Source organism: Natrix helvetica (assembly GCF_964273705.1).
Source record: "Natrix helvetica genome assembly, chromosome: 6".
NCBI lineage: Eukaryota > Metazoa > Chordata > Lepidosauria > Squamata > Natricidae > Natrix > Natrix helvetica.
Window position 1 is genome coordinate 34,192,508 of NC_138553.1, and position 16,357 is coordinate 34,208,864.

Below are 16,357 nucleotides of genomic sequence, written 5' to 3' on the forward strand. Positions count from 1 at the left end.
TTACAATGCACGTGTAATTTGCCAAGGATTTATAAAACCGATAGACCTACTGATCACAAGTTGTCATAGATCCGAATGTAACTTTTACAAATGTTTCTCGTTTTAACTGCCTTATTTACATGCCTCCTTTACTCTAAATCAGGGGTGTCCAAACTTGGGAACTTTAAGACTTGTGGACTTCAACTCCCAGAAGTCCACAAGTCTTAAAGTTCCCAAGTTTGGACACCCCTGCTCTAAATGCTCTGAAAAAAACACATCTGTGATTTTAGCCTCTTATTTTTGTTCTTTATTATCTAAGTAGAGACTGTGTAGCACTTTTTAAGTGCCTATCCTACAAACAGAGATTAGCAGCATTACTTATACACTGGGTTTTATTCATTTAGAAGTCATACTTTCATGTATTATATATGCAACAGTTCTCTCTACTCCCAAATTCATCTCTCTCATGTGACCAGGAAATAGGCTGTGCAGGGAGGTCACGTAGGCTAAAACATATCAGGAAGTGTATCCATAGCATGAATACTTTCCCAGTTAATGGTGGGGGGAGGGGAGAACCCATCCTAGTTAAGGGCGTGACCACTGAACAACTATGACGTACCTGCATCATCAGTTGCTGGTATCTCACAGTACCATATCCTCTTCTTGTATAAGAGCAGGAAATGTGTTAAGAAATCCAAACAAACTTATTGTGTGTAACCTTCTTAAAGTCCAAGCTTCACAGTTGCTGTATTTTTACAAATAATATTGTCACCAATTTATCAGTTATAAATATGAAAGATTTATTTTTGCCACCTTTCCTCAACACTTGCCAGATAACAATATTTGCAAACAAAAAATCAAAAATTGAAGTGGTAACATATACAGTGACTAAACATCCACCAACCATTCATGTATTATCATTATTCAAAAAGGAGACCCTTATAGCCACCTGGCAGCCTTATCTGCAGGGTTTTTTCCCCTTTATTTTCCATTTTTCTTAATGAATCTTTCTACTTACACAATCTTTCTGATTTCTTTGTTCATTCTTGGTCAGTTTCTTTTTTCACATACAATACTTCAAAAATATACAACGACTACCTTTCCTTTGAGTTTTTCTTCCTTATGCTCGATTAGGTCTCCAAGATATTTGCATTAGACCTGTTTTAGGTATTTCTACATGGCAGTGTAAACTGCTTGTCATATTATCTGCCCTTTGTATAACTTTGGAATCTCTTATGTATGTCAACAATCCATAGGAACAGCGTTTAAATGTCCTATATGCAGTGTGGCATCAGAAATATACTGTATCTTTGTTAGGTTTCTAGATCAGTGATACATGTTTCCCTTCTCAGGCTTTTGGTTCATGTTTGCTTGTTCAGTAGCATTCTTACTTCTTTAGGGGTTTGAAAATACAAAGGGCAGAAGGGAAATAAATACATTCACTCTATTCTAGTCATTCTCAGCATTCATTAATGGTGAAAGTTTCTAGTGAAACTAGCGCCACTATTGGCTGCATTCCATCGCAATCATCTCCCTCCCTCAAAGATTACTCCACTAACATAACATGTGGCTGCTGAAAATTAAATGAGGTGACCAGTACAGCATTTTGTTTAACAAATGCAAAACAGGCTGCTTGGTTAGTAGTCATCTGGAAATCCTAGGGCTATGAGATCTGGACTTCAAGAATCTAGACAGCAGTAAAGAAGTGCAGAAAGCATTAGCTCTCTGCTTTTCTCTAGTAGCCATGCTGAATTTTGCAACTCACATCCATTAGCCCCAGGAGCTCACAGATCACAGTGTTCTTGATCTGAATTTCAACTACAGTACTGTATCAGTAGCAGAAGCACCTGTTTAGTATGTGGCAAAATATTACTTGCATAAATTGCAGATAGACCATTGTTTGGGATCTCACTTGGTAAGTTATTTGAATAAATCATAATATGAAGCATTTGGACAAAAGGTCACACTTGGTTTTAAGTTTATAATAAGTGTTCTCAGAAGTTGTATAGAAGAGCAGAAGAGAGCTTAGATTAAAAGAACTAGGATCTTATTATTGTGATCATGGAACTTTACCCCACTGATAATTTCTGCTGAATTTGTATATTTGAAGATGAAGAAAATAATACCAGCTATCGTATTTATTTTTCCAAATATCCTGAATCCATTGAGATGTTTATGGAAGTTGCTTTTTCTGAAATAGATTTTTTAAGAATTGGGAAGAAATAATATAAGTAACAGATAACAAAATAATTTCATACTTGTTCTGATTTTTACACTGCATTAGGATTTTGTAGAATATGTTTCCTGATTTTATAAATGACTTAAATAACCCAGAGATAATAATGGGCACATTTTCCTTTCCCACAAACAGAGACCGACAAAGAATATGCCAGATTTGCTATAATGTCTCCACAAAATATACCTTACACTGACATCCTTTGGCTCTCTTCCATTTAAATTCCTTCATTGCCATCACTTAAGGAACTTGAGATCTCCCAAGATACTCCTTACTCATACAAAAAGAAATGGGAAACATTACATCATCTTTGAATTTGACAGCCTGATGGTTTCGTTCTCACTACAGATAAGCCCAAGCTGGACACATATGACTGAATGCTCCCCAATACGAAAATAAAATCACTGGTTAAAGAAAGCAGGCATTTCAGGACAGCTTTGTCATGTTGTGAGCTCTTGTTCTTATTTGTAGAGACAGGATAAATCATTCAATTGCATAAAACCTAGACCTGCTCTGTAAAATGGAATAGCTCAAAACACAACATCTGGTTGAGAATTAAGCTTACATGTATACCTCGAAACATTTTCTCATTCTTCTGATAGGCATGTATGGTTATTTTTGCCTTTTTTTCTCTTTTTCTTTTTTTCTCATCCTTTCTCTTTTAGGGAGTCTGGTTCCAAATTTATCACATCCCTGGCAATAATTTCAAATGGCACATGAAAAAGTTTACAGAACTGACATCCACTTGCATATGGGGGGTAGAGGTTGTACTACTACCAGATTTGGGCTGCAGATCTTAAGATGACCCTATCTGGTGTCTAGATTTGGGAACTCTATTAATACAAAATTATTTTCATGAATATGTATAGATGTGTGAAGAAGAAGTTCTCTAACGTGCAAAAATCATTCCCAATTAATTCTTAGTTTTTCCATCAAAACTGCTGAATCTTACAGGTTCTTGTATGTTAAATTAATTTCAAACATAATAAGATAGTGGAAGTTTACAGTATCCAATTACAAAGCAACAACTCAACTCTTCTGTTATCTTTTGATCCCAGTATGCCTTATCCTTTGTGAAAGAAATGGAAAAAAGAAAAAGAAAGAAAAATCCTTGGCTAACTGTCTTTTCCATTGTGAAAAAGTCTTTGAGGAAAGCTTCCCACCATCTTTGGTTTAGGGTTTTTTTTCTTCCTAGCCTTCTATTCAACAATATTTTGAAGATATAAAACTGATGATTAATCAATTAAGTGAAGAGGAGCATCTAATTTTTACAGTGAAGTTAGTGAACACACAACAGTTTTTATCAAAAGATTCAATCTGCAAAGGCTTTTCTTAAAACATTTTTGCACATTCTAGTAAAATGTTTCTGAAATACATAGGAGATGATTTCTTAAAAATAATTCTTCAAATGAAATTCTAATAGAATGTTGTGGGGGGGAATCTTGGTTTGCAACCTAGTTTTTATTTGGCTTCTTTATCATGTCTTTTGAATGAAAATATTGGCAAAGAAAATGACTTCAAGTAATTTAAAAATGTTGCCTCAGACACAGTGAAGAATATCTTATTTTATCTTGTGTTGACAATGTTCTTATTCTTTTAAACAAAGAGTTCAATAATATTGGCCCATATAAATAAATATAAAATTACATGATATTCTGGCATATGTGTGAAAAGAGTACATGAGAGACAAATGAGACAAAGATTGTAAATTCTAGAAACGAAAGTAAAGAAATGATTCAGTTCTAACCCTACTTATAGGGCAAATTTCCATGTGCTATGAGAACATCGTAAGGAAAAGTTCAGAAATATTTAGGCTTTGCTTATCTGTCTGATTCTCACACTTCAACAGGTTTTGGACTTGCCAAATATTTTTGTCTATGCTGGCATATTCCATCATGACCCTTTGAGCATTCAAATACAATTACTGTCAGAGCTTTGAAAATTATTCCCGCCTATATTTTCCTCCTATTGTGAAACACTAATTGAAATTTCATGTGTTAAGGAAAGTTCAGCTTACTGTGCTATCTTACAATCAGACATTTGGAAAACTTTTCCTGCCCAGAAAACCCAAGTATGGTGCTTCGTGACAAACAACTTCCCTTGAAATGTGCTGAAAGTACAGACTACAAAACTGATACAACCATGATTTCTGCATGTTACGATCAGCAAAACCAAAGCAAAAAGCAAAATAGAAGGGTGCAGATAATTGCAAATCCTAGGAAATGCATAGAGAAAATTCCTGGGTACGTAAAATCCTAATTTTAAATTACAGTACCGGTATTCAGCATTTTTATGCCCAGGTTTCATTTTTTCAAGAAGACTTGGTGTTATTGCAGAGTCATTCTGACCAGTCATCCCATGTCATTATACTAATCCTTTTGTCCTCCGGGAACATGCTTTCCTGCTTTCTAAAAGCTTGCAGATGTGATCCATGTGTCTTGCACAGGCTTCTAGGTTTTCGGCCAGTTTCTGGATTTTGGCCTTAAGTAGGATATGGCTCACTTTTGTCATCTCTTCTGTGTGCTCAGGCACCAGAAAGCCCTGAGGACCACAGAACACCAGGAAGCAGGTGGAATTATAAAGGGCCATAGAAGCATCTTTTTCAGTCTGCAATAAGAAAGGGTCGGTGGGATTCCAACTGCGGTGCAGGAACTCCAAGCAATTCATTGTTTCCTTCATCTGATTGTGACAGGCTAGTGCAATCTTTTTTACTCTTTTCACCTCCTTGGAGTTGCAGAACACTAAAGAAAGGTCTGAAGTAATGGAAACGGCCCCTCCTGCAGCCGCCACTCCTAAACCCACCCCAGAAGCCAAGAGAGAGGCTCCTAGAGTTGCAGGGCTCAAAGACAGCCCCACTATGGCCATAATTGCTCCTGCTGCACTTAAAGAATTTCCCGTTAGATGTGCAATGAGAGAACATCTGTTCAGTTTGCTGAGTCTCTGTAATATCTTTTGGAGTTTCTTGATATGGTTGCATAGCTGGCTTTGCTGGTCAAGCAGTGTGTTGTAGAAACGACATGTAGGATCGAAGCTGAAGGAGAAGACACCATACTCCATAATCTTCATGGAAGAGAAGAGAAAATAAAAGAAGGTCACTAAGAAAGGCAATCTCATACTTTGACCAAGAGACATACAGGTGCATCTGAAATCCTAAACAAAGTTTGCCCTGCCCAGGAATTCTGAGAGCTGCCATTCTAATATATCTACAGGGCAGCAATTTGGCAATTTGCTTTTTACCCATTCTATAAAACCACATCCTATTTTAATGTGAGATTTAAGCCCTGGCCCCTTAACTCTTCATTGCTCCAAGACTTTTTGCTCTTTCTGATATCGCCCTCTGAAACTAATCCCTAAAATTTTGGCAAGCTTTCCCGTGAAAATTTTCATGGACTATCTTTTGTAGCATCGTCTGAGAGCTATAAAACTACTGCACTCCCTTGCAAATCACCAGTAAGAGAGGCATATATCCCTAAGTGAAAATAAACATGATCTATTTTGGACTTCAGCTTTCTCATGGACATACTATATGATTTTTTCCCCATACTTCACCCATCTTTGGCTCAGCAGAAAAATATACAGGAATCAAATTTGCTAGCCCCAGTATCAATCTCTATGCTATCTTTATTTACCTGTCTTTCAGTCTCTGCCATTCACCTCACATCTCAAAAGATAATGAAGAAGATTAAACTTTTATGATGACTTTGAGGTTGCCCTTGGATAATATTGGAATAAAGGAGAGGGGAATATATTTTAACACTAATGTAACTAGGACTTAAAACTGTCTCCTTCCTAGGCTAAGAACTAAACTAAAGTGATATGGGGTCCAGCACAAGTTCAAAGAAAGATATGTGATATATAAGGGTCTTAATGTGATGTTGAATTACATTCCAAAAATATGGAATTGGTCATTTCATAAAAAGCTTTGGCTTTTTCAAGCTTGGGGACACAGCAAAATGATACATTTAGGTGATTGGAAAGATGTCTACACTCCTAATTTTAAGAAATGATTTCAGGATACAAGTTTCATTTTGAAAAGTTTCTGTTTAAAACTGAGAAGATGATGTAGTATGTCTCCATGTCAGTTAGATTTAATGATAAGCCTGAATTAATTTTTACCATAATCTGTTATATATATTTTTTTGTTTTTATCACATTCACTATATAATCACTATCTTTTTAAAACTAGGGTTGTAGTTTTCTATATTTCACCAGTAAAACATAACATTTTCTTAATATAAAAAAACCTTTTTTCCCTTCCCTTCCAAGTCCAAGAGCATAAACTGCAGCCCAAGACATCATTACATTGTAGAATATTTTCTGGATACCTTTGAATGACAATTTAAAATGAAGTGGAATAATAATGAGAGCCAATTTAGTAGTGGTTAAGGCACAAGGCTAAAAACTGGAGAATTGTGAATTCAAGTCCTGTCTTAGGCATAAAGCTAGCAGGGTGATCTTGAGTCATTCACTTTTCTCAACCCTAGGAAGAAAGAAATGGCAAACCACTTCCAAAAATCTAGCCAAGAAAACCGCAAGAATTAGTTCAGGCAATCACCAGGCATCAACACTGACCAGAAACCACAAAAGGAGAAGAATCACTGACTTACGGTAAGTAGTTTAGTTAGCATTCTTTTTAGGTAAAGTAAATTATTTAATAGAAAAGCAAGGATAAAAGTATCTTCAATAAAATGTTCAAAAAGTTGTCAAAGATTGAAAAAGTATTAATTCCACCTACCATCGTTTTCTCTCAGACTGGTATTCTCATGAAGAATTCTCAAGCTGTTTTGGGAACAGCTTTATTTATACTTTCCACAACCCCCCCTCCTTTGCTCCAGTGGGATTGCTTTGCATCAGACCAGAAATCTGTCATTTCCTGGCACCCCTACACACCATCCTTCCCCTGGAGACTTCAGAAGGATATGACACTGAACACTGGCCATGGAGACAAGTGCCGCTACTGTTAGATTCAGGAAACCATCTTTAAACTGTGTGTTCACTTTTTCTAAAATACATCTACACACACTTACAAACATACACACTACTGTTCCTGACTCTAATCAAATGTGGTCATTTCCCAAGGGGAGGACTCTACCCTTCCTCTTCTTGAAATAACTGGTGACATCATTCTTTCATTTTATGGGATTCTGTGCCTTCCAGGCAGGTGACTGAGCTGGCAGAATCTTTTCAGAAAATAGAGGATGATCTCATCCAATATTCCAGATTACTTGATTTCTGTTTCTTTTGTAAATGAGAAAAACGTGTCACGGGAAAGCTGCTTTTGATTGACTGGGATACACCAGATCCAGAGTTATCCAGCTTTCAAAAATGCATATAGGCACCTATTGTATCCACTCTTGAAAATTTTCAAAAAGCCTTAGACAACTTTCCTCATCAAAGGGGCAGATTTAGTGGTCATAGAGAAGAGGATTCATCCACTTATTGTTAACTATCTAAAACATTCTTGGAGACTGCCTGGACATGTCTCTGAATTTTCTTGGTGAGATTTTTCAGAAGTAGTTTGCCATTGCCTCCTTCCTAGGGCTGAGAGAAAGTGGTCCAAAGATCACCCAGTTGGCTTTGTGTTCAAGATGGGACTAGAATTCAGGGTCCCCCGGTTTCTCACCTGATGCCTTAAGCACTACACCAAACTGTCTCTAGCTAAAACCCAGAAAAGGAAACTCCAAGAATGAATGAGCAACTTTTAGTGGAGGAAAGTAAGAAATAGATCTGTGTTGGGGCCACTGCTTGTTAATGTTCAGAATGGACCTAGGCTTAAGGATAGACAGTGAGCTGGCTAAGTTTGTGGATGATACCCAACTTTTCAGTTTTTTGAAAACCAAGAAGGGGTATAATGGTATTTGGGAGACAGAAGGAAGATCTGCAGATTGGATGATCATCAAGTACAGATAGTCCTTGACTTATGATCAGTCACTTAGCAATTGTTTGAAGTTATGACAGACCCCTCCCCACAAAAAGATTCTAATGACCGATTCCCCCCTTCCCGCAGTCCTGTGATTGCACTTCAGGCACCTAGCAACTGGACCACATTTATAGCCATTTGCATTTTTCCTTAAACTCTGCCAGCCTCCAAACACCAGACATGTCTTTTGATATTTTAGTTGGCCATATGAAATGAGAAAGAAAAATACACTTTTCCAAACTTGTTGTTCATAAGACAATTTTATTTATTATGTTTTCATGGGTTAATACAAGGCATTTTAACAGAAACAGTTACAAACTAAGAAGAAAATGTTCACTAGTTATGTTTCAACATCTTAGATATCATACCAATCATTGCTTATTTACTTGCTGCCCAATGAAGTAGGATTGTACTTCCATACTTATTTATATGTACACACAGAATTATTAGCCCTTAGGCAATACCATCACATTACCTCTAATTTTATATGACAATATTTTCCAGTCAAAGATGTTTCCGCTGGGAAACTCATGGGCCTGGAAAACTTTCTGTATGTCATGTGATTTTAGTACATAATCCCACATGTAGAGATCTGTTATTTCTCCTACAAAATGTGCCTTTTTCTGATCAGACATATTTTGTGCCCCTTGATCCTGGCCAAGCATTGCTGTGCCACCTGCTTGCAGAATGTGTCCCATATTATACACCTTTCGGATACTACTTTTTCCATTCATCCAAAAGGCTGTAAGGCCAAATACCGACTCCCAGGTGACACAGATGTGGCTCCCCAAAGGGCTGAGATCAGGAAGGGCAAACCTCACACTCCTACCCCCCATGTGTAAACCAAAGAGGCCCATTGCTTCACGCAAGATGCTCAATTCATCACTTTGAGAATGGTAGGAGAAGAGAATTATGTTGTGTTCATCTAAATATTCTACTGCAATCCTCATACAGAGTGTGAATTCCATCAAATTCAAAGGCTGCATTGGGGATATGATCACAAAACTGCCTTTTGATTCCTTGGGGAAACTCAGAACTCTGCCTTGTAGACCTAGAAGAGAGAACATTATCATCACCTTTCAAGAAGCACACTAAATCAGTGTTTTTATTTATGTGTTATCACAGAGCTATATCTTGCATACTACAGTAATTAGCCTATATGAAAACCATTATATATTATATAGGTATGGTTAACAACAATAGACTGATACCTATCTGTACATTATTACTCTGGGGTAAACAGGAGATGCTGTCAATATCAAGACACAACGTCTGTAGACTGTAAGGCTATGGATGGGATATAAAAAGCAGAAATTCTACCAAAGCAAGATAGAGCTACTATTTGTCCATTAAAGTTCTTCAATGTCTCAAGTGTTCTTCTTCATGGAGTGGTACTATCTTGAAGGAAGAGGTTTCTTTCTAGAGTAACAGCTATTGCTAGATGGGCAGGTGAAAGTCTGGCCAAGGAGGTCTGGCCTAACTTCAGTTTGTATACCAATTGCAGCCATACCTGGAGTGACAGACTATTGTGGCAGTGACTCTCTTCCTTATCATCTCTGATTTGGACTACTCTATTGCATGCAGTACATGAGGTTGCCTTTTAAACCTGCTTAGAAGTGTGGTCTCAGAGTTGGTCCAGAATACATCAGCCCAGTTGCTGATGGACATTCACTAACATGAGCACACTGCATCCGTTATCTTACGTTGGTTTTTTTTTAACAGTTTATATATTTTTCATTACATACATACCAGGGGTGGGTTCCGGATTCTTTTACTGCCAGTTTGCTCGGGGATACGCTTCGGGCGCGGGCGTTTGGTGTGCGCTACATGCACATGCGCAGTAGTTTAAAAAATTGCTTCTGTGCAGAAGCAAAAAACAAGATGGCAGCACTGTAGGCACCACCAATTGAACCGGTTCGGATGCGTGGGCGGTAGAGTTACTACTTACTCGGCCGAACCGGGCTGAAGGGTAGGAATCCACCTACGTACCTAATTCCTTATGAAACCCTACATTGGTTTCTATTAACTCCAAGTGCTGGGATTAATTAATTAAAGTGCTGGGATTTCTTTTTAACCTATATGGTGTGGTGTCCAAATGATGACAGTACAATCTTTTCTACCCAATTTTGGCCCACTTGAACATACTCAAATTGAACATCTCAGAACCGCCTTGTGATTCCACACGTTTTTAAAAGATAGAGGTAGGGAAGAATTCATAGAGGCACTTTCAGTAGGAGTTTGCTGACACTTTGGAATAGCCTTCCTCAGAAATGCAATCCCTCCTTCCTCTACAGACTTTCTTTAAGTTGTTAAAAACAAAGTTACTTTGGAGAGCCATGGAGGGTTGGGTTGATGTCATCAGGGAGTGTAAGTAACAGTGGGATATGATTTGATTGTTTTTAGCCTTTTGCCATGGATGGTGTATTGCATTTTTGCTAACAGTATTTTCTGATTGGGGTGAAATATAAATCAAATAACTAATATATATCTTCTATTGCTTTTTTTGTATCTTTATTCCCCTTTTGTATCCCCTAAATAACTTTTATTATTAGGGTGTTCCAACATATATACATATGTGTGTATAAAATGATTCATTATTTATTTCTGCCTCTATCCCTGTCCCCTTCCTCTGTTATTTCACTTTCAATGAATTAATCTGAAAGGCCCTGAGACAAAAAACAACAGGAACAGTAGTAGCATATTGTCACCTTCTTGATCCGATACTTGTTTTGTGTCTTTCCTGCCAAACATCAGTCAGGACAAAGCAAATCAGTGACGTTCAGTTACTACCCTCTCCCGATGACTCCGGAATTCACCCACATGCCCTAGTGACCTGTCAGAGATCCTCTGACAGGCGAATTGTACGCGTGGATACATCTGGGCAAATGTATGATGACTTCTCACATACCTGAGTCAGTTTCACTGTCTCGAACAGGACTCCTTCCTCCATCATGAACTGTAAGAAATGAAATGTCTGAATTTCTAATATTCAAGAATAAGATTTGACAGTATCACTACTCTGACCTACTGGGAAATGAAAGAGGATGTAGATATGGAAAAAGGTGCCTTACCCCACCCTCATGAAAATCAATCAATCAATCAATCTCTATCTCTTAAAATAAACAATGCAGGCAGTTTGTCTCCTAAAAGTCCCCTTTTCCAATCATAATTTTTTTAAAAAAAATAAAGAACATTCTTCTCTAATTAGCCATTTGACTGGTAAATTTTTATAGCCCAGCTTCAGGATAGCTAAGGGTTACACCTTCAGACCAATAAACCCCCACTGTTGCAATGCAGCCCCTACTACCTGAATATTTATTAATTGTGTAACTTTTACCTCCTTTTCCATGAAGTGAAAGATGTTGTGAAACAGTAAATCATCTTTCTCTTTGTCTGATTATTTTGCTATTCTACTGATTACCCCATAAATACAAGAATGCATTTTTCTTATCGCAACAAAACAGGCAACCATCAATGCTGTCAGTTAAAGGTATGTGCATTTTAGTCTATATTTTTCTTACATTAGATGTCTGATGTAAAGCAAACATCCCCATTATGATGAAATACAGTAAACACAGAACATTACATAACTCATACATCCTCTGTTCACTACTGTGCACATAATATTCACACAGTTTCTACTTACCTATTTGAAGCCATGGATGTGCAAGCACCTGCACTTCACAGATTGTTAGGTATTCGTATCTCCCGGGGATTGTGATAGTCACATACTGTCCTTGCATGCCTGCACAGTTAAATGACATTGTTTCCCCACGTTCCATGCTGTTGATTGTAGCACACCTGTCAAGGGGCCAGATTATTATTAAACTGCAGACTGGCACAATATGAATCTGAGTCCCTGAGTTTTACGTATGAGCACTATCAACATTCATGCTAAGACAAGCCATGATTTTCACAAGATTCTCAGAACAGATGGGGAACTAGATCTGCTAGTAATCTCTGTTCTTCCAATATTGGTCCTTGTAAAACTATACAAGACTAGACACAGTGGCTCAGTGGCTAAGATGCTGAGTTAGTCGATCAGAAAGGTCGGCAGTTCGAATCCCTAGCACTGCGTAACGGAGTGAGCTCCCGTTACTTGCCCCAGCTTCTGGCAACCTAGCAGTTTGAAAGCATGTAAAAATGCAAATAGAAAAATAGGGATCCCCTTGGTGGGAAGGTAACAGTGTTCCATGCGCATTTGGCGTTTAGTCATGCTGACCACATGACCACGGAGACATCTTCGGACAGCGCTGGCTCTTCGGCTTTGAAACAGAAATGAGCACCATCCCCTAGAGTTGGGAACGACTAGCACATATGTGGGAGGGGAACCTTTACCTAAAACTATACTGTGCAATTTAATTTGCTTCTGGAGCAAGTAGAATAAACTATGATGGTATAGATTGGCAATCTTTCCATTGACTTGTAAATTAGTTACATTTTATTGCAGATGCACTAATTCACAAGATGAAATTGTATTTATTTATTTATTAAATTCATTGGCTATCCATCTTACCGCAGGGTAAGTTTTAGATACATTGGTGCACTGACCAAACATTGATTAGTACCTATTTATTATTTAACCCAGCTTCAAAATATTTAACCTCTCCAAAAACAATTGCAGTTTATTAATGTTCAACTCAACATAATGTTTAGTAATTAAAAATTAAAATAATACTCAAAATTAAAACTTTGGAACTTCTTTCAATCAAAATGCAACAACTAACCAAAGGGTGAGTTTAGGAAAAACTTCAAGTTTTCCAAAAATAAAGACAAAATGAAGTAAGAAAAAGGGCTTGAGTCCAAAAAAAACCATAGTAAAAACTGAGCCTCTTCAATTGCTATAGAACTAACTGACAAAAAGAGATGAAAATAATCAGTAATGAAATACAGTATTTTGAAAACGACCATGCCTAGCTGGAACTATGGCTATAGACGTGGCTATAGAACATCTGGATGACTGCTAAATACCTGAAAAGTGCTATCTTGGGATTACACAGTGGTGTCAAGTAGATGTAGCTTCATGTCAAGCATCAGAAGGAAAATTTAATTGGGATTTCCAGGAGAGGTATGGCAAACTGAAGATGGGCAGCTGTAGCAAAGACCAAGAAACCAGTTAATAAAATGGTTCCCTGGAACTTCCCACCAAAGGAGAGGATGGGAGATTGGGACAAGTGAGGAAGTCTGCTCCTCATAAGGAGATCAAAGGACAGCTGTTTTCCACTGGCGTGAGTGCCAGGAGATGATGAGATTATCTTGTTTGCACTTTTAAAAAATACTAAATTCACAAACCGCACTTTCTAATCACTTTGAGAAATTGCTCATTAACTACTTCTAAACTATTAAAGATCCTTGGATTGACCAATCTGAAAATTCCGTTTGAGTCTGCCTTCAATCCTGAATGAAAGAAAATTTTAATGATAAGTTTAAGAATCTAAATAATCTAATATAAGCAGCAAAAAGCTAAATAAGATTTTGATTTTAGAAAGTTATGAATAGGCTAAGAGAGCAAATAAAATTGAAATGTTGAAACTTTTATAATAAGATTTTGGAATTAATTATAAAGAACTAACAGCTGATCACTGGAAATAAATTCTCTTTAGGATTTTACAAAACAAAAAAGCACTTTCAGGAATTCAAAAAATAGGCACTAGATGGGGCTAAAGTTTAGAGGAGCAATTTATAACCTGAAAAATGTTGAAAACATTCTAAGAATGGATATATTAAAGAAGAATTTTGAAGACTGGAATCAGAAAATAGCCACAATATCAACAATGACTATGTCCAAAAGAGGTCATCATTGAAATTATATAGAACAAATTTTAGATGACAAGATAGAGATGATATCAAAACTGGACTTACAATTGACAGGGCAAGAAAATTACTTAAAAGAATAATTTTGGGTGCTCAACAACTAGGCCACATTTACGGCCATTTGCAGTGTCATGTGACTGAATTTACGACAGTTCAGCCGAAAACTGGCATTTACCAGTTTTCAGCAAAACTAGTATATTGGTTCACTTAATGACTTAACGACTGCCACAAAAAAGTCATAAAATTGGGTCGATCACGTGGGTGACCCAGTTTACAACTGTCACAACTTACGATTGTGATGAGCAGGCTCTATTACAGTTTTAAGTCAATGAAGCAAGCTGCAGATCACAAAAGTGTATGTCCTTTAAAAAAATTTAGTCAGAAAAGATTATACCAAACTCCCTCTGATTTTTTTGGCACCATAGACTAACATGTCTCTCCTCCTAAAATTGCTACTTATCCAGAATGTTGTAATGCCACATTCTGCAACACTCCACTTCGCAGGACAGGAAATCTAAATCTTCCTAAATTATTGTGAGTTGCATGTCTTAAAAAAGCTTCAATTGGGCTCATTCACACAAGTGCTCGGATTTAAGATTCAGTAAGACTTATTTCTCATAAACCCACTTAAAAGGACAATATAATATCATGCCAGTACCTGGGATTCATTGTGCCGCCCTTCTGTGGCAAATCTCCAATCAGAATCTCAGCGCCCTTTATTCGTGACTCACAACAGTCTCCTCTGTTTGTGATCACTACTGCAGATACCAGAAAGTCTGAAGTCAAATCTACCATCCACCAGGGTTCAAAATCCTTCTTTGTCAGAGTACAGTCTCCATTTATGTAGCTATTTGCCAGGGATCCATCAATGGCCTTCCTTGAGTGCCCTTTTTCTTCAAATGTACTAGACTGGGATGAAAGTTTTCCCACTGCTATATTAGGCTCTGGCATGGAAATGGAGACAATGGTACATTTATTTAATGCAAAAGCAAACGAGAGCATCTAATAATATGAGACACACATTTGATGTATCAGAAAATAATCTCTTAGCATCATCTAGATGGCTAATAAGGGTGATGGAAGTTGTAGGACTACTGTTGTTTTCAGGTTACTAGTACCTTATCCTCAGTGGAAATTATCTAATTGTGCCATTCCCATCCTGGGATCCTGCAGTAGATTAAGGGGTCTTTTAATTTTGAGCAGCTAACTTGATGGGGGGAGAGCTTCAAGTATAACAGCCATTGCATTCCCTAGTGACAGTGAAGGGGTAGGGTTCAGGATCTGAGGATTCAGGTCTAAAGCCAGCAAACTTTAGAAGGCAACCAGCAAAGTAAAAGCTGAAAGGGAACTTTTAATTTAGTTGTAATTAAAAAAAAACATCAACAGAAAACCTGTTCAGTGTTACAAGTTGATTTTTGTATTTCAATTATCAGTCTACCCCGTTTGTTTATAAATTACTGGCTGCTGCGAGCTTTGTAATACAGATCTCGGCTTCAGATAGTTTGTTGTAGTTCAGCTTTCCTGTCTAATTCCTGCTTTGTGCCTTGTAGTCGAATAAAAATCTTTACTTTCTTGGACATTCCAGATTAAGTTTGTAATGCAGTTCCACATTTTGCCATACCCACTTGGATCTGGTGTTGTAGGGAGTTAGCACCCACCCCACTCCTAGAAAAATGAAATATTCTTGGAAATATTAAAAAGGCAGAATATTATATTTCCCTGGATGAGAAATAGAGAAACATGGGGTTTTTTTTGGCAGGAAGCAGACTCACTCTTAATAGCCCCCACCCTCCTCAATAGCCCACAGCATATTAAGAGATAAAGAGACAGCTAGGTCTATTCATAAGCAAATGCCCTCACCCAAGATCCAAGAAAAGTAGGATTAGCCCTCTACCCATCTAGCAACAGAACTCATCACATGGCACCTGGGAAGATTACATCACCGAGCAAGGCTCAACCAAGCTTGGACTCAAAACACAACCTATAAAGTTACTCCTGCATGGCCCCATGGGAGTCTGACAATCAATCAGAATACAAACTCAAATTCAAAAGCCCAGAGAGGCATAAAATCCAGGCACTCTCAGCATCTCCTCCCTTTTTTCTTTGCCCAAGATCTTCAAGGCATGTGATCCCGTTCATCAGTAAACCATCTTTCCAAGCACTCTTCATATTTTCCAGATGGACATTTCTTCCAATAATGTTTTTGTTTAAAAGAGGAAAACTGAAACCTAAGGGGTGGGGGTGGGAATCTGATTGCTGGCGAAGGGAGATTTTCTCTTGTAATCTATCTGGATTCCAGGTGATGGAGAACATTTCCTTATTCAAGAATGTTGTAATAGGAGATTCGAGCCAACGTCGCGATGGGACAACTTGCGGTCTCGACAGTCCGAGACCGCCGTTGATACTTT

General features: G+C 37.6%; 2 protein-coding genes across 2 annotated transcripts; both read right to left on the reverse strand.

Annotated features, from left to right (window-relative positions):
• Positions 1-4,578: 4,578 nt before the first annotated feature.
• On the reverse strand, positions 4,579-7,046 carry APOLD1 (apolipoprotein L domain containing 1). The gene is made up of 2 exons (XM_081956809.1): positions 6,951-7,046; positions 4,579-5,275 (listed from the first exon to the last, which is right to left on the reverse strand). The coding sequence occupies exons 1-2, from the start codon at positions 6,951-6,953 to the stop codon at positions 4,580-4,582; spliced, it is 699 nt and encodes a 232-aa protein (XP_081812935.1). The 5' UTR covers positions 6,954-7,046; the 3' UTR covers position 4,579.
• A 1,535-nt stretch (positions 7,047-8,581) lies between these two features.
• On the reverse strand, positions 8,582-14,744 carry LOC309394935 (pentraxin fusion protein-like; the record flags this gene model as incomplete). Its single annotated transcript, XM_081958654.1, has 4 exons — positions 8,582-9,186; positions 11,044-11,091; positions 11,782-11,936; positions 14,608-14,744. 4 exons carry the CDS (start codon positions 14,742-14,744, stop codon positions 8,582-8,584), a joined length of 945 nt encoding a protein of 314 aa, XP_081814780.1.
• Positions 14,745-16,357: the final 1,613 nt, after the last annotated feature.